This window comes from Chrysemys picta, chromosome 2 (genome assembly GCF_011386835.1).
Source record: "Chrysemys picta bellii isolate R12L10 chromosome 2, ASM1138683v2, whole genome shotgun sequence".
Classification (NCBI taxonomy): Eukaryota; Metazoa; Chordata; order Testudines; family Emydidae; genus Chrysemys; species Chrysemys picta.
Genome location: NC_088792.1, coordinates 111963854 through 111989157, shown reverse-complemented (window position 1 = coordinate 111989157; position 25304 = coordinate 111963854). Strand labels below are relative to the sequence as shown.

The 25304-nt window shown below is 42.1% G+C and overlaps 1 protein-coding gene across 24 annotated transcripts in view; it reads right to left on the bottom strand.

Moving 5' to 3' along the window:
- Window positions 1-25304, bottom strand: part of FHOD3 (formin homology 2 domain containing 3) — a 655971-nt gene that overhangs the window by 11123 nt on the left and 619544 nt on the right. For 14 of the 24 annotated variants that reach the window (XM_065583975.1, XM_065583981.1, XM_065583977.1 and 11 more), the window contains 3 exons: window positions 21409-21432; window positions 17549-17720; window positions 14312-14473 (listed from right to left, as the gene is read on the bottom strand). In XM_065583975.1, coding sequence (XP_065440047.1) covers window positions 14312-14473; window positions 17549-17720; window positions 21409-21432 — 358 coding nt within the window. Of the gene's footprint in view, window positions 1-8777; window positions 12233-12515; window positions 12554-14311; window positions 14474-17548; window positions 17721-21408; window positions 21433-25304 lie in introns of all 24 variants that reach the window. The other 10 variants (XM_065583976.1, XM_065583986.1, XM_065583991.1 and 7 more) reach the window with 4 other exon arrangements.

Sequence of the window (25304 nt, the reverse complement as noted above, 5' to 3'; positions counted from 1 at the left end):
CTTGCATTACACAATCTCTCTTTTTATGTGACTTTTTATTGTGTGCTTTTAGCTGTGACAGTCTGAGTACCTTTCCTAGACTTGAAGAGCTCTGTGTAAGCCTGAAAGCTTGTCTCTGTCACCAACAAAAGGCTCTCTCACCAACAGAATATCAATAAAAGATATTACCTTATCCACTTTGACTCTCTTTTTATTGCGCAAAGATATCCCATCTCAAACACCTGTAGGTGTTGAACATACCATCTCTTTACTTCCCAAGTTTCTGCACTATACAGCATTGTGGGGCACACCATTGTTCCAGACAGGTGGGCTTTCAATCTCAGCGGCATATGCTTGTCATACACAACCCTAGAGATGTTATTCCACACTCTTCCAGCTACCCTCACCCCAGTCTTGAGTGTATCTCACGTTAAAGCTCGCCATCTTCCATAACCCAGCCACCAATGTACTCGAACTGGTTGGTCTGGTTTGGTCAGACTCCGTTAATCTCTATCTCCAGTTTCCTTGTGGCACCTCTTCTGACCAACATGACCTCAGTCTTAGTCATGTTCATTTTCATTCCATGCCATTTTAGCTGGTCATACCACTGGATTACTATTTCCTTTAGGTTTCAGAGTAGCAGCCGTGTTAGTCTGTATCCGCAAAAAGAAGAACAGGAGGACTTGTGGCACCTTAGAGACTAACAAATTTATTAGAGCATAAGCTTTCGTGGACTACAGCCCACTTCTTCGGATGCATATATGCTTCGGATGCATATATGCATCCGAAGAAGTGGGCTGTAGTCCACGAAAGCTTATGCTCTAATAAATTTGTTAGTCTCTAAGGTGCCACAAGTCCTCCTGTTCTTCTATTTCCTTTAGGTCTTCTTTTGAGGACACCCTTATTACTATATTGTCTAAATATAGAAGTTAGTCCAGTAAAAGATATTACCCCACCCACCTTGTCTCTCTAATATCCTGGGACCAACATGTTCATAACAACACTGCATATAGCAGCTTCTCACTTTTTCCAACTGGGATCTTCCTGCTAATGTAGTCTATCAAATATGATAAACAGCAGGAGACTGAGGGCTGGCCCTCCTGCAATCTGACTTACACTTCAAAGGGGGTTATCTTCTACAAAATGTTCAGTTCAGTGTTTAAATGATCTAGATAATCCCTTTCCAATCAATGTACACCCAATATATTACACACACTGCTATTTAAGTCCTCTCTGATTTTACCCCCATCAGTCAAGCTATGGCATCAGTCAAGCTCAATTCAGAAACTCTTTGTCTTCCTCATCCTCTTCCATTGTTTTCTTAGATGATCTATTTTTCATGTCAATATCTTATAGTCTGCATTAAGCTAAACTTGCATTAAGTGAGGCATATGTCATTGTTGAGCATGAGCAGGGCTAAATTGCCCAAATGGTGGTGGTGTGTACGGAAATTTTTCTTTATGGGATTTGTGAGTGAATTCCTGGATCTCATCCAGTATCACTTTGAAAATGTGCAGACAACTGAAATATGCAGCATTTTCAGTCAGTGTCAGAAGTTGTCCCAACCAAATTTCATAGATAGTGCCAGTCTCTCCTAACAAAGAATTCGACTATTGAGCCATCTCCATTGTAAGACTAGCTACTATATGACATAAAGGGGAAGCCAAAAGTAAAAAAGGATAAAATTTGTCTTTATAAAAGAAAGTTAAGATGTGTTTGAGCTTTAAGTGGGTTACATTCTAGAGAACAACAATAGGTACATTATTCTGAAGAATTTGGATAAAGGACAGGATTTTTTTGTTTCTACCTAATATTTAACCTATTGTTTTAATTACTAACTAAAAATGGCCTGTATCTCTGGGTATGTTTTTAGGTGTCAGCATCTTCCCCACTAATTAACATGATCTATATAGTGCCCATAGTGACCCAGACTGTTGTATAGATATGGAAGAAGAATACAATTTTGAAAAGCTTAGAATCTATGGTCCTGAGGCAGGAACGCATCCCTGTTCAGGACAGCACATGCCTAAATGCTAAACTGAATTGGGGCCTGTGCCATAAATATTATCATGTAGTACTGGGAGTACTGAATGTAATGCTCACAGTAGTAAGCACTATACTTGGTAATATGTATTTGCAAGATTAGACTGTAAATAGCCAATGTATATATAGGCAAACGAGGTAGGGGATTAAGGGTACAAAAAGCAAGGGGATTTAGAAGAGGTGTTAGGCATACACCTTGTAAGTTCCATTTTTAAAGCAATTTATTATATAGTAATAGGTGTGTTTCACTGAGGCAAGAGCTAGGACTTGTAGACTTAGAACTGTGTGTTCAAAAAGGACTAGCAGGAGAAGAGGGGCTATTATCTTTGAGCATATAAATTCTATGGAATTGGAATCTAAACCTAATGACGTCTGAATCTCTCAACTGGAGTCTTTGTTGGGGAATAAAGACGATTAAAAAGCAGATCTGTAAACCAACAAGATAGATTCAAAACAATTGAGATCAAAATGTTTTTTTGTGCATATGCTGATTATTCAAGGGTTACTGTGCTTTGAGAAATTCTGATCCAATTACGGGTGAGATTTGTGCTGTGGGTGGGGTTCCCTCCCCGCTTTGTGCTGCCCTGCTTTGAGCCAAAGCAAAATGCAAGGTAACTGCTATGGGAACCTGTTTTGAATCTCCAAACGGAGCCATCCCTCCAGATGCAATCTCAATATTATGAATGTAGTTGGAATTCCTGCCCTCAAAAATTATCATGTGAGATTTCTTTAGGGCATTAGAGGGCTCCTTTTGGCAACTGTGGCTATCACCTTGCTCTTCAGTAAAGCCATGCATGATTGCACTTTTATTATTGTACTCTAAACTTCCTTATTATTTCTGGTTCTTAATTGAAGCCCTTTCCTCAAGAACAGTTTGATCTTGAAAGCCAACAACACACTGCTTCTGATTTCTTTACTCAGATGCTGGAAGGAAGACATAGCCTATAAGGAAGGAAGAATGATGTAAATACAGGCATATACAGCTGACCTGGTGTAAACCTGAAGTCTTTATTAAGATGGATTGAAACCAAAGTAAACAAAGTGCATGTTTAAGGCCAGCACAGTGCAACCAGACCATACGTTATTTTTCAAGTACCCAGAGCGATATCCGTCCTCACTATGCCAGGAATTAAAAGAAAAAGAAAACTTTTAATCTTTAAAATATACTAAAGAGGAAACAAAGGGTAATGTGAGTGAAATGACTTCTGCCTAGCCGACTGAGAACAAAATAAATAACTGACAACAATGAATCAACCATTTCTATCCCTTGGAAGAGGTAAACTAAAGGTGTCAAAATCAACTTTTGTTGTGACTTACTTACACAGTATTACTTTCCACGATTCTGTAGCGAGAAATGACACTGACTTACTTATGACCTGGAACCATAAATAGATTACCTTCCCAACACTCCTCTATGGAGCTATAATTCTATATGAATTATCCAAATCCTATCACTTAACGTTTGCTATGCACCCTTATCTTGCCAAATCCTAGCTTCCTCGTAGCACCTTCAGCTTGTTCTTGCAATATAATCAGCATCACTCAATCAAGAAATATAGGACACTCCAGCACTGATGGTCTTTGTTTAGTAACACCTGGGAAGTCTCAGTTCATCAGCTATTCTTTGATCCTTCTTATGTCTGCTTTCTGCACTCATTGGAAACTATGTATTACACTTATAGTCACAGGGACAAGTAAAAAAATTCAGTAATGTTTTGGTTACACTGTGGGATCCCGCTGGGAAGCAAGATGATTTCTTTGCTAAAACCCACTGTAAAAAAACCCCACTACTACACCCTCAGCCTTCAAACTTGCTTTACCTGCCCAAAATTCTGGTTAAAAATCACACAGCTCCTTCACTGGCTCCCCTCTTTGGAACTCTGCCTCATGCCCATGAATTCTAAAGGTATGGCAACACTGAAATTAAAAACCCATGGCTGGCCCATGCCATCTGACTGGGGCTAACAGGCTGTTTATCTCCAGTGTAGATGTCCAGGCTTGGGTTGGAGCCCAGGCTCTAGGACGCTGCAAGATGGGATGGTCCCAGGCTGGAGCCCGATGCCAAATATCTACACTGGAATGAATCAGCTCCTTAGGCCTAATCAGATGTCACGGGCCAGTCATGGATGTCTAATTGCAATGTAGACATACCTTAAGGGACAGACCCAAGAAAAAGAGCTTGCAGTGGCCAGAGAAGTCATCTACTACTAGCAATGTAGTAGTGGAAGTGCCTGCACTGGCCACTTCTGCCCCCATGACCTTTGGCTACCTGTCTCTCCCACTGAGCAGCCTAAACTTCTGGTTGTCCAGGTCCCACTCACAATCTTTCAGCACCTGATCATGCTGGATGATAATAACCCCAATGTGATCGGAGACCATTCATTTGGGCAGCTGCTATCTCCTTTGTGGCTGATGTTTTCTTGGGACTGTGAGGGATTTGGGAACCACAAGACCTAGAGTTACTGATACCTGAGTCACTTCAGGAGAAAGAACCTGAATGTGTATCCGTCTCTACTTAACCTGCTGTGCTCCTGGGTCTGTAACATACTATACATGGGTATGTGAACGTCTATATATTGTTCAATTCCTCCCTGTCTTCTCTCCACAAGCTGAAATAAACAAGCACAAATGCCAGATAGTATTTCTAAGAATACTGACCTCTCAGATCAACAAAGTGTCATCTCTTCAAACACTCTTTGCAGCTATTGTGTTAACTCACAGCCGTCAAGTTTTGAACAAACAGATGCCATGGCATCAATGCATAACAATATAGCATCTGATATAAAAGATGAGGACATGACAGTTCAGACTGGAGTGACTAAACCTGAAATAGGTCATTTAAAATATGACTGCTTATTGAGTCAAAGACAATGCTGTTGCACATAGATAGCTTAAGGTTATGGAGAACAACATAAAAAAATAAGCAATTAGTGCCAGGGAAGAAGTTCACGGCACTGAAACGAAACTCTGGATGTAGGTTGTTCTGGAGTTCTGGCTGGAAAATAAATTTCAGCTACCCTTACAAGTAATAAAGGTTTACTAGTCTTTTAAACTAGGCTTTCAGAAAACCTCTTGCCTTGGAGGGAAAAATGCTTTCACTGAATTGCGTTGGACTATAATCATTTCACTTCCTAGGTCTTAGGACTAGGAAAATGTTCTGGAACAAAACATCAAATCCAAAAAAGCAAATGATGCATTCTGGGGAAAAGGACACATGTTCCCTGACCTTGCCAAACGGTAGTGCAGTATACATTTGATGAACTAAAACAGAGGTGGGCAAACTACGGCCTGTGGGCCACATCTGCGGGACCGTCCTGCCCAGCCCCTGAGCTCCGGCCGGGGAGGCTACCCCCCGTATTCCCCCACAGCCTCACCTTGCCACGCCGCCAGCGCTCTGGCCCGCCGCTCCTGCCGGGCAGCACGGCGGCGTGGCTGGCTCCGGCATGGTAAGGGGGTGGGAAGCGGGGGGCAGTCAGGGGACAGGGAGCAGTTGGATAGAGCGGAGGTTCGGGGGTGGGGCGGTCAGGGGACGGGGAACAGGTGGGGTTGGATAAGCGTAGGAGTCCCAGGGGACCTGTCAGGGGACAGGGGTGTGGATAGGGGTCGGGGCAATCAGGGAGCAGGGGGTTGGATACGGGGTGGGGTGGTTGTGGGGGGGGGTCCTGGGAGGGGACGGTCAGGGGACAAGGAGCAGTGGGGGTTTGGATGGGTTGGGAGTTCTGAGGGGGGCAGTCAGGGGGCGGGAAGTGGGAGGGGGAGGGGGTCAGGCTGTTTGGGGAGGCACAGCCTTCCCTACCCAGTCCTCCATACAGTTTTGAAATCCGATGTGGCCCTTGGGCCAAAAAGTTTGCTCACCCCTGAACTAAAAGCAGAAGCTACTTGGCTGGTATCAGTGCATTTATAGTCTATCCTGCTAAATTAGGAGTCATTTTAGAAGAAACAAAACATATCTTTTTATTATAATGTATTTTTTATTACTAGATGTTAAGGCTAGAAGAGACTGGATATTTATATGGATAAGAATATTCAGAGCAATCATAATAATTATGCTAAAATTTTTGGAAGGGATAATAAATCTCATGTTTAAAACCCTAAACCAATGTCCAACTATTAGAGATCAGGATGAGACCTAATATGCAGAGCAGATTATCCTATATCTGCATATTGTAGAGTTTGTACATCCTGAAGCATGTGGCACTGGCCATTGTCAGAGACAGGATTAAGTTTACCTCAGAAAAGCTATTCCAGAGTTCCTATCCTCTAATCGGACCTGCTGCATATCACAGGGATATCACACCCAGTAATTACTACAATGATACCAATAATTTATGGGCAAACTAGAGCATATTTTTTGGAAGACATCGAAAAACTACTATTCATTTGATAAAGAGTCTGTACCATCTACTGAATTCAATCTCCCATATTCCAGAGTTTTAGCTATTTCATCATTTTATTTTTCATTCACTTAAACTTTTATTAGCTTGATGTTGACTCTGTGAAAGTATTAGGTTAAGTATGTTTTGCTACGATAAACAGCATTTGATAATGGATAACATCTATGAAATATTTACTTATTGTAATTGTAATTAATTGCTGCTAAGTGTGCATTAAGTAACCTGATTGATTAGCTTCCTTCCTTCTTCCCAACTCCTTTCTTTTTTAGTGAACCCAGCAATTGTGGACTTCGTTATAAATTCTAAGCAAAATTGCTTGGGATTTTGGAGTTTATATAGTCTTTTTTATTGAAAGACATAAAAAGGCATAATCTCCATTAATTCCTGTTTTCAGTCAGGCCATAAATATCTGGATAACAGGCTCTTTTATAGCATTTTGGCACTTTTGTATCTGGTTCTGGCCAGAAAAAATAAGTGCACAGACATATGAAAATGAAACATAAAGAAAAAAATAATAATTGAGGTGTAAGCTGATGGAGCTCCCAGCCCAGCTCCAAACAAAAATTATACACCCGAGGAGTCAAAAAGTCATCCCCCCTTCCAGTGTTTATTTGATTAGCAAATGTGTTATTCCAAAATAATACTGCATGAAATCTCAGCCTAAACTTCCTCTTCAGAGCTGGATCTTCATGGGATTCTTTCCTACATCCTAGATCCCTTTCCTAGCATGCTATTCCCACCTCGTTTATATTCAGGGTGGAGTCTAACAAGAAAGACCCGCACTGGGATATTTTTGTAGAAAAGGCACTGAGATAGGACTCAGGAGATCTGAGTTCAATTCCCACTTCTTTCACGGACTTCCTGTATGTGCTTTGGCATGTCACTTAATGTCTCTGTGCTTCAGTTTCCTATCTGTAAAATGATAAGAAGACTTCCCTATCTCACAAGGATGTTATAAGGATTAACACAATGTTTGTGAGGTGTCAAATACTACAGCAAGGAGGGTCACAGAATGAATGAGAATCTATCAGCATTAGTTAACCTGCAGGGCTTCAAAACCTGATAAAGTAGGGCAGCTCATTATACTTGGTTTTTAAACATCAAAAGCAGTTTGGGTCCAGTGGTTTGATTCAAGCTGTTGGCTAAAATTTGAGTCACTTTGATTTGATCCAAACCAGTTTCCCTATCCCAAATCTATAATAGATTTTAATTTAAATGAGCAAAAAACAAACAACAAATGTTTTGATATAAACGTTAAATAAGCATCTAGTTGTGAAAATTCCTGCTTCTGCAGTCCTTATTCCTGTTACATAGAACTTGATATAACTACTCATGAATAAGTACCCCACAGAATCAGCAGAGACTTAAAAAAACTGGGCCCTAAATTAAGGAATATAATATAGACACATGATAATATAGACGAAGATCCATGTTCAAAACGGCATTTGTTTGGTTTATTTTTTAAGATTTGTTTCTATGGTGGATTTTCACTGAAAGCCTTTTAGAAAAGGCGTGTTTTACAAGTCTTTGAATGGAATTGTCACCGTTGTTATTTGAACTGGGAAAATCTAAACTCACAAAAATGGGCCTAGCCAGTAACCTGCCCACCTTTGCCATCTCCATGCTAGATAAATATCAGCATATACAGAATATGGCTGCTTACCTGCTCCTCAATATAAATATGTGAATCAGCGAGACCATCTCTTTGCCCACTGAGCGGACTTTCAGTGAGCCAAGAAATACACTTTAAGATATTAACACTGATAATGCCAATAACGACGTAATAATCCAGGATTAAGGCTCTAGCAGGTCCAAATTTCACCCAGTATTCCACTAAGGCAATTGAGATCAAGTGGATTTGACTTGGTTTGCTGCCCTGTGGTTCAATTTGTATTTGGGCAGGGCACTTGTAGGGGTTTGCCGTGAAACTTCTCCGAAGATGCCTGTCAGAACCCATCCTTGGTTGCTCACAGAAGTCGCAAAGCATTCTCTGTTTGGCTGGTTTAATCCATTGACATTTAGATCTTCATCTCCATATACCTTTATGCACATGTTGGAGTTAGTGGTTGGCTCTCTAGGTGTCAACAGCTGGGCATGATACATGTTTATTAAGTTGCAGCTTGATTTTGATACACTTACTCATGTGGAGTAGTGCTTTACTCCTTGAGTAGTCCCACATATTTCAATGGGACGACTCAAGAGCAAGGTGCTACTCCAACATGAGTAAGAGTACTGCGATCGACAGTCCTTAGTGAATGATTTTATGTACAGCAACTAGGTGCCTGTTTATTGAGCATTCATCACTGAATCTCTGAAGTAAACAAACATCAAAAGGAGAACAATGAAAGTGCCTTTTCATACCGGCTAAGACTCCTTGATATCTCCAGTACCACTGTATGGATCCACAGCCCTCTTCTCTGGTTCTTCCACCATCGAGTTGTTCTTATTTCTTACATAGAAGTTCTCATCCTAGCAATTTTTACCACTACTTTCAGTGTGCATTCTCAGTGCGCAAAGCAGCAGGAGTGATCATGCAACCCTTTTCTAACACTTGATGCAGTCAACATTAAATTCCTCATGTGGTCATCATGGTGTGAGTACCTTATTTACTGCTGGGATATTCAAGTGTGTACCTTCCCTCTTCATTCCCTTTCTTCTCTCTTTCACTCGGTCCCATGCCAGGGTAGTGTCAGTCTCCCTGTCCACCTTACACTCATGGGTGGCGGGTATCATAGGCGAGGGGAAGCTGTGCCTCCCCAAACAGCCTACTGTGCCCGCCCCCAGGCCAGCGTGCCACCTGCACGGACTTGAGGTCCCTGGTGGTAGGCCATGCTGACTGCCCGGTGCTCCAGGGCTGGCCGCCCAGAGCCCCGGGGCTGGGAGTGCAGCGACCGCGCCGTCCAGGAACTGTGGGTGCTGAGGCTGCTGCGCACCGGGGTTGGGGCCTCGCCCCCCCACCCCAGCTGTCCGGTGCTGGGGGGCTGCAGTGGGGATGCTTTGGGCTCCTGCGGGGCGTGGGGGGGCAGAAGGGGAGGGGTGAGGCCTTGGCACAAGGGGAGGGGCTGGGGATTAGCCTTCCCAGGCGGCCGGGTCACCGGCCGCCCATGCTTACGCACCACACTGGAAGAAAAGCTCTGTGTGGCTCGAAAACTTGTCTTGCTCACCAACAGAAGTTGGTCTAATAAAAGATATTACCTCATCCACCTTATCTCTCATCTTATGCTCGTCTTTCATCTACTTCCTTCTCTACCAAAATACCTCCATTCCTTCCTCTAGTTTTCTCAGATCTCAATGACCCCTTCTCATTCTGCAACTTCTATTTTTATTCCTTACAATCCAGTGCTTCAAAGTCTGCAATAACAGTTTTCTGCAAATTGCTAAAACTAACTCAGTTTTCCTCCTTACTAGCTGGACTGTGTTCACTGGAATTTGGACTATCGCATACAGTGATTCTTAAAACATCACCATTTCTAATTTTCCCTCATATTCACTGTTTGTTATGGTATCATTTCTGAAGTTCATCCCAACCTTAAGGGAAAACCAGATAATCATAATTATATTATTTTCTATTTTCTTGCTGGGTTGGACAACCCTAAATAATGTTATAAAAAGCCTTTCACACAGAAAACTGCTGTCAGTCTAAAACAATGGAAATAGCACATGTCCACCCCTCAGTTTTTATTTAATGCTTGTGGAACATGCTGAATTGAGAACACCTACAGACAGGAGTCTTTATTTACATGTAGAACAGACACATCAGAGGAAAGAACAGTGCAAGCTTCCCATGGCAATGCGCCTCAACCCTGACTTTGGGGGACCATCTCTAGAAATGAGACAGGGTAATTCAGTTCTGTGGCTCATTAAATCCTTGGGCTTTCTGTTAAGACTTCCAACGAGAGTGTCAGATTGTGAGGCTGTTTTCTCATGTGTTCTCCAGTCCAATACATATGTCATATAGGCCACAGAACAACTATCACGTGGTAATGACATTGAGTTGTCATTGGACTTGTGTATATATGATTTTATATTGCGAAACCTCTAATGTGTTGGAGGTACCTCAGAAACAGGCTCTCATTTCACATATTCACCTTCAGAACACAGTCTTCATACCGTTACAGTATATCTCAGCAGATGTCAGTTTTTCTTAGTTTACCCACATCCATCTTCTCCATTTCAGCTCCTTCTCAACAAATTCCTTCTTATTTGTTTTCAATGGTCCTATAAGCAAGATCTGCACTTATCAATAACCCTTGATATCTTCAGAGGTTGTAGAGCAGATACAGGAATTACCATTCATGTATCGTCAATGGACTCTTCACAGCCTTATTCCTTCCCACAACGTATGGCTCCTTCGGTTGCTCTGAATTGACCTTTTCTTTTCATTAAAATCTAAATATTGATCTTTAAATACCGAATATGACCAAATTATCCAACAATTTATCTCATTCCACTTTGTGGAAGACCTAATTCAACAAATGTCAAAATATATTATTTTCCCAATAGATTCACCCAATGTCTGAGTAAGAGCTTGCTTCTTCCATAACTCCATTTCTATTTCTCTTTTGATTCTAAATGACTGAGAGTTACTAATTTCTCATCTCTATTTTCTTTATCCTCTCACCTTGTCTATGAAAGGTATTTGGTAGAGTCGAATGAAATGTTTGCAACACAGTCATGCATAACTCATTTGGGTTTCCAATTTTGCTAGAAACACAAACTCCTCAGTCCAAGTTCACCTAAAACTTTGCTAAGCTTTAAGTGAACCTGAGCATATTTATGGTTCTGCATTAAAACCCTGAGAAATGTATGGTTTTACATGGCTGCAGTACAAACATTGTGCAAGCTGGTACTTTCAAGTTAGTTTCACTTTGACATTTTGAGTTAGATGAAACACCAAACATACATCCTCCTCGCTTTCACTGTGAGTGTATGTGTAGGGATGGGTCTTGCCAACCCTTATGGGTCAGAACAACCAACTATTGTGTCTTTTGCTCTTTACACAACAAAGGAACCTAACCCTGCAGCACTAAACCACCTAAAGCTCTACTTTCCAGTATATTCCTGTAGATCTGTGCCACTTTCATAGACTCTTGACCGTTCAGCGGTCAGAGTAGCCTTTCCCATTCTCTTATCTTAAATTCTACATTAATATTGTTTGGGTCCTGCTTAGTTCCTTGGGGAGAAAATGCAGGTGTCTTATTAGCTCCTCAGCTCAGTGTTTTTTCAAGTCAAACCATTTTATTCATTCATTATCCAGGTGTATCAACTACCACTGAAGTAGTACAGTTCCAGACATTCTTCTTTCTGAAGTGCCTTATGCTAAACTACCAAACTTTACATTTATTTTGAAATTGTCTTGTAGTCGACTTAAAAGGCAAGCCGAGACCTTGAAGACAAAACAAGTGAGAGAGCTGGAATCTATCAGGATAAATTACAATGGAAATCAGTCCCAGCCTAAACATTTACTGAGTCCTTAATCCCTGTTGATGTTTTCACTAAACATAAATGAAAACCAGCCCTATGGAAAATATATAGTATTTTCATTATTATCCTTTTTGCTGTAGCAAGTGCTTCCCTGGAAGAAAGGTGCCTGGCAAAGACATCGAACATATGGCTTTTAGGTGTGTGTGTGGGGAGAGGATTGCTAATAGAGGAAATAGTGTAGCATGGGGTAAGCCACAAAAATATGCAAACATACAGGGAATCTGTTTGATATGCATGAGTCACCTACAGCAATCAGCACAGATGGAGAACACAAGTGCAAGTGGGGCAGCAGGTGGTGGCAGTGGATATGCTGTTGAGAGCTGTGGTGTACTCTGTGACAGAAAGTAAAAGAGACAATCCAGTGTCAGCTCATTTTCTTTGCTGGAAGGCTTGCTCATTCAACCAGAATGTCTATTTCATTTTTAATTTCTCCGAGGAAGTTGCCGCATGCAAAAATGCCTCTTTTGGCACTTTGGGAAGAGTGAATGTGCTTTTGGCATATGCTAGCTAATAAAAGCCAAGTGCTGCTTGTACAGAATGCTTTTGATCACCGACAAGGTTAACTTAGCTAGAACAATTCCACAAAAAGTATGCCTGTTGTGATCTTTCACTCACTGTTGTTGTCTCTTCTTTGTTCTAACTTCCTGGAAATGCTAAAAAATGGATGGAGAGGTGGTCACAAAGCCACAGACAGTTAATATGATTAAAATCTTAATTTCTACCCTCCTCTGGTATTCACCTTTCCCACAATACTTCCAATATTCTCCGTGCTTAGAATGGGAAATATTGCAAAGACTACCGCAACTTAAACTACTGCATTTAATAAACATCAAAGCCAAACTTCTCAAACTTGGGTGACTACGGCAGCTCTGTGCCACTGGAGGGTTGCATTACAACGGGATTTCCTTTAATTCCCAACATAAATTAAACCAGCTTTGTGGCTGCTTTGCAGACAAATTGCTCTACCATAAGTAGACAGATTTTACTTCCGAGTTTGCAAAAGGACATTGTACCAACAATAAAGAAAAGATGTTTAAAGTTGTGAAATAATACATTGGACAGTGACCTTTTATAGTTCAGACACAATGCCATTTGTTTGTAGAGTGAATTAAATTACCCAAGGGCATATCTTGTATTCTGTATATACATATACAAATACATTTTTTTTATTACTTCACAATGCTTCACTGCAAGTTAATTTAGTTTCCATTTGAGTTCTTTAACTGATTGCAGTACCCTGTTGATGTGTACTGTGATCACAGAAACATTAAAGCACTTTTACACATTGGACTCCTTTTCCTACTAAAGACTTGTTCAGTTCTCTAGTACATAGACGCTCATTGTCCACAATAGTAACTGTACAGTAAAAAATGGTTACTAATCTCTCAGTAACTGTTGTTATTTGAGATGTGTTGCTCATGTCCATTCCCACATAGGTGAGTGCGCACCACAGGCACCGTTACCAGAAGGTTTTTCCATCAGTGGTATCCGTCAGGTCAACTCTGGCGCCCTCTGGAGTCATGCCTTCATGACACTGTATATAGAAGCCTGCTGACCTAGGGCCCCCCTGAGTTCCTTCTTGCCAGCAACTCCGACAGAGGGGTAGGAGGACAGGTTCAGGAATGGACATGAGCAACACATCTCAAAGAACAACAGTTACGGAAAGGTTAGTAACCATTTTTTCTTCTTCGAGTGCTTATGTCCATTCCCATGTAGGTGACTCCCAAGCAAATGTTGGAGGTGGGTTCGGAGTTCAACAACAAGCGGACTGTATGGAAAGAAGGAACTGAGGGGGTGCTGGGTCAGCAGGTTCCTATATAGAGTGCCACAAAGAGCTATATAGAGCGCTGGAGGTGACCCGACAGACACCACTGAGGGAAAAACCTCCCGGTGACAGTGCACGTGACGCGCACACACTTACACGGGAATGGACATGAGCATGCACTCGAAGAAGAAGAATAGGTACGGGCTTGTATGCCCAATACCTGATTTTATCAAATATGCAGCAATATTATCTACATATTGGAAGCCAGGTTCAAGCCGTGAAGCTTTTCTTCACCTGATATTAATTCTGACTTCCATAGAGTATTTTTACCATTATGTTTTATGCTGTTTTGCCTGAGCAAAATAGCTAATTCTAGACTTTCCAAATGCTAAGTGGATTTTAAATAATGCTAATAGCTTATCACCAAAAAGTTTAAATGTTAATTTTAAATTGAAACATTTTGGGACAGATCCTCAATGTACAGACTTCAGTGAAATCACTGGAGTTATGTTGACTTACACAAGCTAAGGAGTTGATCCTACATATTTATACACATACATATAAACATACAGATGTGCATATCAAAAGAGATAGATGGACAGACAGCTTTCCTCTCCATTGCTACAAGTTTATCAGCAGTACTCACATGACTTCCTGTTTGCTCGTGACCGCTTCCTCTCTCTAGGCACCGCTCTCTGACTTGGCACTTGGGTGGCTGACTTTACAATGCGATCCATGATCTCATCAGCTGCATCATCTGTAGCATTAGGTGAATCATCACCAGCAGCATTCCATGAACCGATACGGCCTGGAACAAATTGGATTATTAGAAAAAGAGTATCCCTCACACATCACCTTTGTTTGTAGTTGGATCATTGCAGAATGACAGCAGGCAGCTCAGTGACTGCTTTTTCAAATCTGTCAGAGTAAAAACGTCTACCCATTACAGAACATTTTAGATAATGCCCCAGCTACTCTGCAGCACCAGCAGAGTGTGAGCTATAAGGGAGTTCTGCACTGGCTTTAAACTAATGGCTCCCCTCTTGACTATGCAGCTGGCAATAGTCTCCCAGAGACTGTCCACCAGCTGGGGATTGCTGGAATGCAGCATGCTCTCCTCACATCCCCTTTTGCTCCCTACACTGGAGCCAGTGTGGATGGCATAGACTATACCACGTCTGCTTCCACGCTTGTGGCACAAAGGGGATGTAATGGAGGAAAGAATTTGGTTCAAGATGTTTTTTTCCCCTTTGAAAGGAAGAAATCACCTTTTTATTGCATGGCTGGATATATCCTGGCACAAGGGCATGTGCTCTGTTACAAGCAGAAAAGCAAAAGTGGTTGGCAAAATGTTCAGACTGAAAAGCTATATAAGCAATTTTGGTTAAAACCACACACACACACACACACACACACACACACACACACACACACACACACACACACACACACACACACACACACACCAGAGAGCCATGTCTCCGAACCCAAAAGATCCATGAACTTATAGCCCTCCCTGTTGCACAGAGCCCTCTATCAGGCACATCTTTGGGTTTCTCCATTAGATATTATTGTTTGTTTTTCTTAATAATTTGAAGGTTAGTCAGTCGGCAGAATAATGACAATGAGCTTTCCAAAAGAGCTGGCTCAGTAAACACAGTCAGCTTAAAAAAATATCAGTGATGGGACCATCCCTTGGCACCTCACTGTTGACAGTAAATAGCAGAGTCTTGATTAGCAATGTGTCCTGCTGCTTTTTTTCCAGGCTCCTGTCAACAGCAGTTCTATTAGGACAGGGCTCCTAAAAGGCTTCTGTCTGGCTCACTTTACCACCGCTTCTGTTATTCTTTAAGCCAACAGGAACTGAATCTTATTACAGGACACACTGCTCACTAGCACTTAATGAATTACGGCAGCTATTTAGCTTGCTGCAGAGCAGCTTGAGTTGTTTACTTCTTTGTATCTTAGCTACTCGGCCTGCTTTTTAAACTGGGGCTGTTGGAGCCAGGCATCAAAGCTTTAATAAAATACATAGAAAATGCTTTTTCTAGCAGAGCAGGGTCTAGGCATAGCAGTACCAAGAGAAATCAGTAACGGATAAGATTTCCATACACGAGGGAAAGGAATACCAAGAAGAGCAGGCCTTACCACCAAGAATTAATGCCCTGTACTCCAGAACCATTAATTGATTGATTAATTGATAAACCACAGCTGTAAGAAAAAATGTGAATGGAAAATGAGTTAATGGGCCCACTATCTGTGAAATGATTCAGCAATAAGGAAGTGGTTTGCTTGCTGCTCTTCCTATGAATAGAGATCCCAGGGGATCACATGAGGGAGAAGACATGAAGATATCTCATTGCCAGAGATGGTTGTACTACTGAACTCCTCTGTCAGAATATTGGGTCTGCGCACTGTAGCCTGGGACAACATTTGATTTCCCAGGATTCAGTTTTCAGAACTAACCGTGCTGACACTTGACAACTGCTGGTTTCAAAGGAAGAAGAAAGAGCTGCTAGAGTTGCGAGCACATCCATGGATACCTATTGAAGGTAGATGATCTGCCCCCAATCTGCTCTCTCTTTACTAGCTGGTATCACCAGCCTTACTATGGCACTAAGTGATATCAATGTGTACATTCATCTGGGACTGATACAAGCCTTGAGTGCATTATGCTTTATCCACGGAGTACTAGTGTTCACTGTGGAATGATTTTACGTCATTGGTGTGACTGATTCTTCACCTTCCATTTCACTTTTTAAAAATCGGTTTTACAAAAACAACACTGAGCTTGTATATATGGTGTAGACCAGAGGTGGGCCACATCTGGCCTGCGGGACCGTCCTGCCTGGCCCCTGAGCTCTCGGCTGGGAAGGCTAGCCCCTGGTCCCTCCCCCGCAGCCTCACCTTGCCATGCTGCCAGCACTCTGGCCCGCCGCTCCTGCTGGGCAGCACGGCAGCGTGGCTGGCTCCGACATGGTAAGGGGGCGGGGAGTGGGAGGGATCCTGGGGGGCAGTCAGGGGACAGGGAGCAGTTGGATAGGGCAGAGGTTCTGGGAGGGGGAAGTCAGGGGATGGGGAACTGGTGGGGTTGGATAGGCGTAGGGGGTGGGGTCCTGAGGTGGGGCGGTCAGGGAACAAGAAGCGGGGGGGGGGGGTTGGATGGGCCGGGGGGCAGTCAGGGGGTGGGAAGTGGGAGGGGGAGGGGCCAGGTTGTTTGGGGAGGCACAGCCTTCCCTACCTAGCCCTCCATACAGTTTTTAAACTAGGTGTGGCCATCGGGCCAAAAAGTTTGCCCACCCCTGGTGTAGATTCATGTGTCCACAACAAACAGCAGTTCTGTGCAGTAGGATAAATCAAATGGCAGGGAAATGTTTATACATTTATAATCTCTTTTATTCCTTCAAGAACTTTGCAAATCCTCCTCCTCTTTCCCCGCCATTCCTCATGAGATTTGATGCCCTTTAAGCAACAGTTTGTGGCCAAATGGCTACTTTCAACTTGCTTGTATTGGAAAAAATTAAGTTGACCTCATCTATATTTCATAATAAACAGTGATCAGAGGAATACAAATTGTGGCTTAAAGGGGAGCCAGGCTCATGCAGGAAGGGGTGTGTGTGTCAATTTTAAGTGGTCATTATTCCTTATTGCAACTCCCACTGTCTCAGCTACTGCCCACCTGCCTGATCTTAGGCAGACCACTCCATGGGTCTGTGCCCCATTTGTAAAATGGGGGGTAACAAAAATTGCTTTTTCTCTTCTGACTATTTAGATTGTCAGCCCCCCCACTTCGGCGGCCTGACCTCAACGTCTTACTGTAGTACACACAATAACTAACGACAACACCCAAAGGGAGTTGAGAAAATAAAAGCACAGCGTTTACCTCTGCTGGCTCTACTTCGAGTGCGAACACCTAGCGCAGTGGTGCTTTCCCCACTGCTGGAGGAGGTCTTCAGCACAGCCTTCATGTTCTCGTGCTCTGCTGCATCTTCAGCATACTGCAAACCCTGGGGCTGGCTCTGAGATGGGGTGGAGTTGCTGGAGAACTTTCCAGACTGCAAAAAGAAAAAGAATTTGTTTAATTGACACAATCTAAGTTAAAGAGCTAAGGTGGGTGAGGAAATATATTTTACTGGACCAAAGTCTGTTGATGAGAGAGAAGCTTTTGAGCCTATACAGAGTTCTTCTTCGGGTCTAGGAAAGGTACACAGAGCGTCACAGCTAATTACAAGATGGAACAGATAATTTAGCATAAATTGTTAACACATATTTCAAGGGATCACACAGGATGAAGTGGCCCTTTAACACTGCTCCAGTCATAAGGAGCAAAGGGGGGTGGGAGTAGCAGCTGGAGGGGGTTGTTAGTGGCGCTACAGATTGTTGTAATAAACCATCAATCTAGTGTCTCTGTTCAGTCCATGATTTTTAGTGTAAAGCAAAATTATCAATTTAAGTTCCCAGGCTTGTTTTTAAAATCATTGTGCAGGCTTCCCTTGAGGATGAGGACTGACAGGTCAGCTGCAGAGTGAGAAAAGTGTTCACCCACAGGTGATAGGGTGTTTTTGTCTTTTATCATTTTCCTGTGAGTTCATTTGAGAGCATAGTGATTGTCTGGCTTTACCCATATAGTTGCTATTGAGGCATTTAATGCACTGGATGAGGTACATTATATGCTGTGATTGGTATATGTAGGACCCATGGACCTTGAAAGGTGTGTTGTGGGGGGTGTTGATCATTGTAGCAACAGAAATATGTTTTCAGGTTTTGCATCTGTTGTTCTGGCAGGGTCTGCGTCTACTTTGAGTTGGTGTGTCCTGGGTATGGGGAGCTTGCTTCTGATAATGAGTTTGGAGAGATTGGAGGGTTGTTTGAAGGCCAGAAGAAGGGATTCAGGAAAGATTTCCTTCAGGATGGGGTCCCCATGGAGTATGGGTTGTAGTTGTTTGATGATACCCCATACTGCTTCCAGTGTGGGGTGATAGGTGACAACTAGGGGTGTGTGGTCAGAGAGGTTCTAATTTCTTTACTGAAGTTATTTAGTTCTAAAGAATGAAACTAGTAAAGAAAATATGCCACACATCACACACTGAGCAGTAGACACACAATCAGAGATCCTTGCTTGCCTGGACACATTTGTAGTACAGGTAAGCTCAAGAAAGGAGCAATATTCACTTCTCTCCAAGAGAACAGACCCTGATAGCTACAAGGACAAGGGAATATCCAGGTGAATATAAAATCCTCAAAAAAACTAGGCATAGATATAGGCTTTAATCTTCATACCTTTTCCATCAGAGCATAGGGTGTGAAACAAAGACCTGCTGTGTGACCTTGGGTAAGGGCCTGCCATTGGGACTCAAATACCACAGTGATGGGCACACTAGATGAATCAAGTTAGCTAAGTAAGGAGTAGGTAAGTTTGTTCTGTAACATCAACTACGGGTAACTTGGCAGAGCAGAAGTAGTTTCACTGTCCATGAAAGGAGACATTTTCCTGCCGTCTCTAACCTCCCCCTCTATTCCTGCCCCTGCATATCTACAGATAACAGTCATGCGGTTCTAATAGCAACTACCTACAGTAAGTTAAAAATACATTAAGAACAACATTGAAAAAATGTTGCCAAATAATTTCATGGCTGGAGCACAAAAATTGCAGGCGGCAGTAAGAAGAACAAACAAAACCTTAAACCGATTTTGGAATCTGCCCTTCACTCACCCAATCTGTGTATGATTTCTGTATTACCAAGACAACACTAAGAAACAGTTTCTAAATTAGCTGCACATACATAACACAAAGTATTGTGACAGTAGGCTGAGGTTTCATCAGTTACAGAAGAAACCTGTCTAGGATTGAAGCCAGACAACATACACCAGGATCAGATGATCTCTAAGAACTTCTGCAGAGCAAAACATTTTTAAGGGAGCATGATGTTTTCAGAGGAGGAGCATGTTATATATCTATTTCAGCCTATGGATGCTAAGGTTAAAATGTGCCACTTACTCTCATGGTTCTTACTGTCAGAAAGAATATTTAAGGTATGTTTCTACTCTGAAAAGTGATTACATAAAAATGGTAACTTGTTACTCAATAGACCTGCCCCAGTGTTGTATTCAGAGTCATATTTGCAAGCACCAGGGGCTAAAATATTTTTTAAATTTCTCCTCACACCTGTTAGCCCGGCAGACATAACACAGATATGAGAAAGCGTGTTGAATGTTACTCCTCCTTTTGCATCATAAACAGGATTGTTTATTAATTTCCTATTATAAGGCCAATCAGTTGCACTCAAGAAAATCCATAGAGCCTTTATTACTAGTGATGACACTTTAGAAGGAAAGAACCCAGCTTGACTCTCAGAGCCTACGTTGAGTTTGCAGGGCTGGCTGTTAGGAAAACCCCATTGTTTTACTTGTAAGCTGAAAATATTTGATCTGGAAATTACTGTGAGAATGATACTATTTAAACAAAATGATTGATCAGATTAGAACTGTAAGTTAACCAAATAACAAAGCAATGATCCTTACAAAGAGTGAGGTAAATATATTAATTTGAGATATACTGCTGATGGTGCATGCCTAGAATTTGTTTTAAAAATATCAGTTTGCCTCATTTGGAGGAAGAAAACGTATAAGTGCTAGAGTCTCATATGTGAAAATAAAGCTTAGAAAAATATTAGTGATAAACTTCTACTGCAGTGCATGCCAGTCTTGGTTTAAAAATAATATTGACAGTAAGTTGAAAAGTTAACAGATAAAAAATGTCACAGAAAAACCAAAGGAGACTATCATCATATAACCATTAGTTAAAATACACACATTAGTCAAATATTTTTGCACAAATGTTAATTCAATAGCACATATTGTTTCATCTAATGGGTTCAAATCATCATGCCCTGGGTGATTCCTCATATTCTGCCCCATCCAGACATTAAGTTATAATCTTTGGGGAAGAAGAGGTCCCAGATAAGTAGCTTCCTACATATCTTTCATTTTCAAATGCCAATGCTTTGTTTACCCTCAAAGACTAGCCCTTGTCCAAATGACTGTCATTATGAAGCACTGGGCATTCAGCCAATCAAATTGCTTGGTTAGTTGAACTGGATGAGTGAGCTATTTTTGAACAAAGAATGCATTACACAATGAGATGCTGTCCATAACAATAGACTGTTCCACTGGGAATACAGCAGGTATGTCAGCTAGTACATTATTTATTCATTTATTTCCAGACTCATGTATTAAGAGGAATTTTAAGAAGTTCACAAACTATTCCATTGTTCAATTCTTTGGGATTCACAATGCAGATGTTGCAAAACTTTGTTTTGCATCTCTATAGACAGATGTTTGAACTGCTCATAAAATAAAGATTTGTGCATAGACAGCACATCACTGATTATCCCATTGTCATGGGAACCTTCATCCAAAGTTTTCCCCATGACACTCAGATTATTGAAGTTTTGCATAGTTAAGGGAATTATCAACTTAATTAATGATTCTGGGAACTGGAGAAAGGAAGTTTCATGTAATTAAGGCTCCAAATCAGGATTTGTAGGAGAACACTTAAACTCATTGTTAAAGCTACTTTATAAACAGTCTTAAGATAGAGCCAAAAAGCCACAAGAATGAAAGTCACCGTGCATGGTTCCAGTTGAGCTAATGGACTTGAGCATTCCATAATATTTGTGTTAGAATTAGATCTCACAGCACACAGGGGATGCGGAAACGACATGCTCTTTCAAAGAACCATACCTCTATATCCTCCTCTTCATCGGTCTATCAGGGAAGACGAAGGACAGGACAGAGAAGGACAAAGAGCAATATTTAGGCAGTATAGTATGATCAAAGCATGGTATTGTTTAAGCAATGACAAGATGATCTGTAAATGAAGGTAGATAAGGAAGTACTTTATATGGCAATCAACTTGCTGCTTCCTTTTAGTAAAGAAAAAATTAATGGATGCTGTTATCTTCTGCAGAAAAGGCATTGCATTTATTCATCAATGCACTCAAATGCACACAAATAGAACTGGTAATAGAACCAAGGCAAAGTTTTAAGTAGAGTTGTCTGCTGCTTTCTCTCAGACAAATTCCAAAGTAAGGCCATGCCCTATCACCCTTTCATCTTTTTCTTTCCCTCAAATCATGGTGTTACATGACATTATGCATCCTTCTGCTTCAATGGAACCATAAAGCAGCTCTCCCCTGGCTGCATGGAAGGAGGTGGAGGGCTCTCTTGTTATTCCAAATAATGGAAAGCAAATATGGTTGGCTCTGGCTTCTCTTTCTTAGCCCCTCACCCACCTGCTAGTGAGATAGAAGCTCTCTCTTCCTCTCCCTCCCAGTGATGTTTCTCAGGCACCCATGACACTGAGTCACCTTGTTACGCCCCAGGCCTCCAATGTGAGGGAGACTTGCTTGTGCTTAGCTGGGTGTCAGCTCCCTGACACCACCAACCTGTTAGCCACCCAAGCCCTCTCCTGTGGGTTATGTCACCCTTTTCTTCACCTTTTAGATTAACAATAGGTGCACCCTAGAATCCGAGTCCCCTTTGAATTGTACCCCTGTGATATCCAGCCCCTGTTGCTGGCTACTCTCAGAAATTCCAGATCCTCTGCCCCCAAAGAAGCAGTGTACCTCAATTTACCAGTTTTACCTTAACCCACCACTCCTGCAAACCACACGGCACTTGTGAGCACTTACGATAAAACAAAAGCAGACTTATTTAAGAAAGAATACAGATTTAACTATAAATGGGAGAAACTGATGAAACCAAGTGATTATAACACAAAACAATAGCATTAAACTCGAACCTAGGTCTATACTTATCAATAGTTACCTCTCCTATGCAATAAGGCAGATTTTCCCCAAAGTTCAGTCTACTGCAGATCTGGCTGGTTTAATAAAAACCAGGATCCAAATGTTCATGAAACCCCCTTGCTTCCAATGGGTTTTCTCAGTGAATGGACATGGAGTGCCTCTCCCTCCTCTGTGTTATACTGAAAATAGCCTTTTGTTTCTATTCACAGATAGGGAGAACCCCTGGCTTGCTGTAAAGTTTCTTTTTTGCCTTTAAGTTTTTCTATTGTTTGTCATTGCCTCTGATGGTTTCTCACTCAGAGTCTCAGTATTGCAAAAGGCCAAACGACTGAGCCTTGCATTGCATCACTGAATGGGGAGATAACTCCCCCTTGCCTGAATGGGGCCATCACTGAGACACGTTAACTCTTGGTGACTAACTTCTACTCCTGGTCTGTAAAGCATTCTTTAAACATAGATACCTTATTCCATAACTATTACTCATACTTACATCTCGCAATGATTATGATACTTGATGAGCTCTCTATAGATACCTTACACATTACTCTTTATGGATTAATATGATGTATGAGTTTTGTCAGATCTGAGGTGCAAGATGTATGCTACAGGGGTCTGTGTCACACTCCTTCCAGTTGATCGGAAGAAGGCTATCTGTTTTTCCCCTTCCTAGGTTAGCAGTCATTGGCACTCTCTCCTCTTTTCCCATGTTCATAATAGGGAGAGGCACTGGAAGAAAGCCTGGCTACTCCTTCTCCCTACTTAGTGACTGGTTTCTCGGTGGCTTATTTTCTCTACCTTTTGCTATCATAAGAGGGTGGCTTCCGAACCACTGTATATATTTTTGCTTAGAGCTTGGATCTCTTCTGTATCTCTAAGAAACACAAATGTCTGGAAGCCAGGAAATTCAAAGTTTACATTTGAAAGAAACCTCTAAATGTTGGAAAGTATGAAAAAAGTGGAGTTAATGCCCTCCCCAAACAACCTTAACTCTGCCTGTGCATTCCCATCCACACCCCTGCCCAAAAACATGAGACAAATATTAGCCATCATACTTCAAAATTGAGATCTTGAGCTGCGTAGCCCCAGCTACACTGGACATACAAACTGGATTAAATTGGACATACAAATGTGTATATCATTCACCACCTATTTGACCAAAGAAACTAGATTAAATTCACTCTTCCTTAGACAACAGCAACACCAACATCACGGTGACTCTTAAGAGATGAAGGATGGTCTTGTGGTTCAAGCATAGGACTGACAGTTTGGAGACCTGGAATTTATGCTTGGCTCTGCTAGAGATTTCCTTTTGGAACTTGGGCAAGTCTCTTAATCCATCTGTGGTTTATTTACAATGATGCCTGGTTACCATGCAATGATATTGTGAAACTAAAAATACGGACATATATAAAGCACTTTGAGATTCTTGGATGCTATATAAGTAGGATAGTCTAACAACAATAGTTACACTTTACATAAACGTAAAAGACCTATCCAGCTGCTACCTGAGACTTCCTAATTTAGGCCCCAGCTTAACAAAGCACCCAAGCAAGTGCTTAACTTTAAACAGGTTCAAATAAAACACATACTTGAAGTGCTTTGATGGACTGGGGCCCTAACTGCCTGACATTAGGCACCAGAAATCATAGAAACATATTAATCCCTCACCACCTAGATTGTGTGCTGCAGACATTTAAACCTAGCGTACTCCTGCATTTAGGCTACACAAACCATGGTGGATGTAGTTTATGAAGTCTGCAACCACAGTATATGAATTTTAAGATTTCCTTAAATTTGTGGAGTTTAGACCCAATCACCAGTGTATCAAGTGTTGAACCTGCCAAATTTCAGGAAAATTTTTCATATGTCCATATGAGTCATGGCTCCTGGGTAGACTGCTCCTTCTGAGATCCCTTTCCAGTGACAGGCCCATGCCTCCACTTCTCTTTGGGATGGAACCATGCAGTCCAACCACTCTCTGACAGAGTCTCCAGATTACACCCCTCCGGTTGCCAACAAGGATATCTAGCAGGCTCAATGGGCTTGGTGCCTGTAGGAGTTTTCCTTTGGGAGCCTATACTTGATGTTCCCCTCAAGCCTCTTGGGAGACATGACTTAGCCTTGGTGCCCCCTTTCTCTTCGGCACCATGCTGTAACCTGTTAGCTATAGACCCTGATTCTCAGTCAGTCTGGGTGTCTCCTTGCATCCTTGTCAGTGCTCACTGACACTCTCTGGGAAACCTCTCTCAGCTCCCCTGACCCCTCTCCTTTTTCTAGGCCCAGGGTCCACAAATGGTTTAGTGTCCTCCTTTGATTCTACACTGAGGGCAGGTCTTCACTACAGGGGGGAGTCGATTTAAGATACGCAAATTCAGCTACGCGAATAGCGTAGCTGAATTTGACCTATCAGAGCCAACTTACCCCGCTGTGAGGACGGCGGCAAAATCGACCTCTGCGGCTCCCTGTCAACGGCGCTTACTCCCACCTCCGCTGGTGGAGTAAGAGCGTCGATTCGGGGATCGATTGTCGCGTCCCGACGAGACGCGATAATTCGATCCCCGAGAGATCGATTTCTACCCGCCGATTCAGGCGGGTAGTGTAGACCTAGCCTTAGTGTTGGGAAGATTAAACCTGGATGGAGTCACATTCCCCAGTTAACAGCTTCCCCATTGTTCCCTCCAGGACTCTTATCCCTGTTATTGTTTTGCCATTCCTGTTTGGTCCTTTTAACCACCTCTTTGATTTAGCTCCATTGCAAGTAACAGATCACACAAACACTCCACTCCCCATTCATGAAAAATAATACAGATATTCCCCAGTTCTCCACAC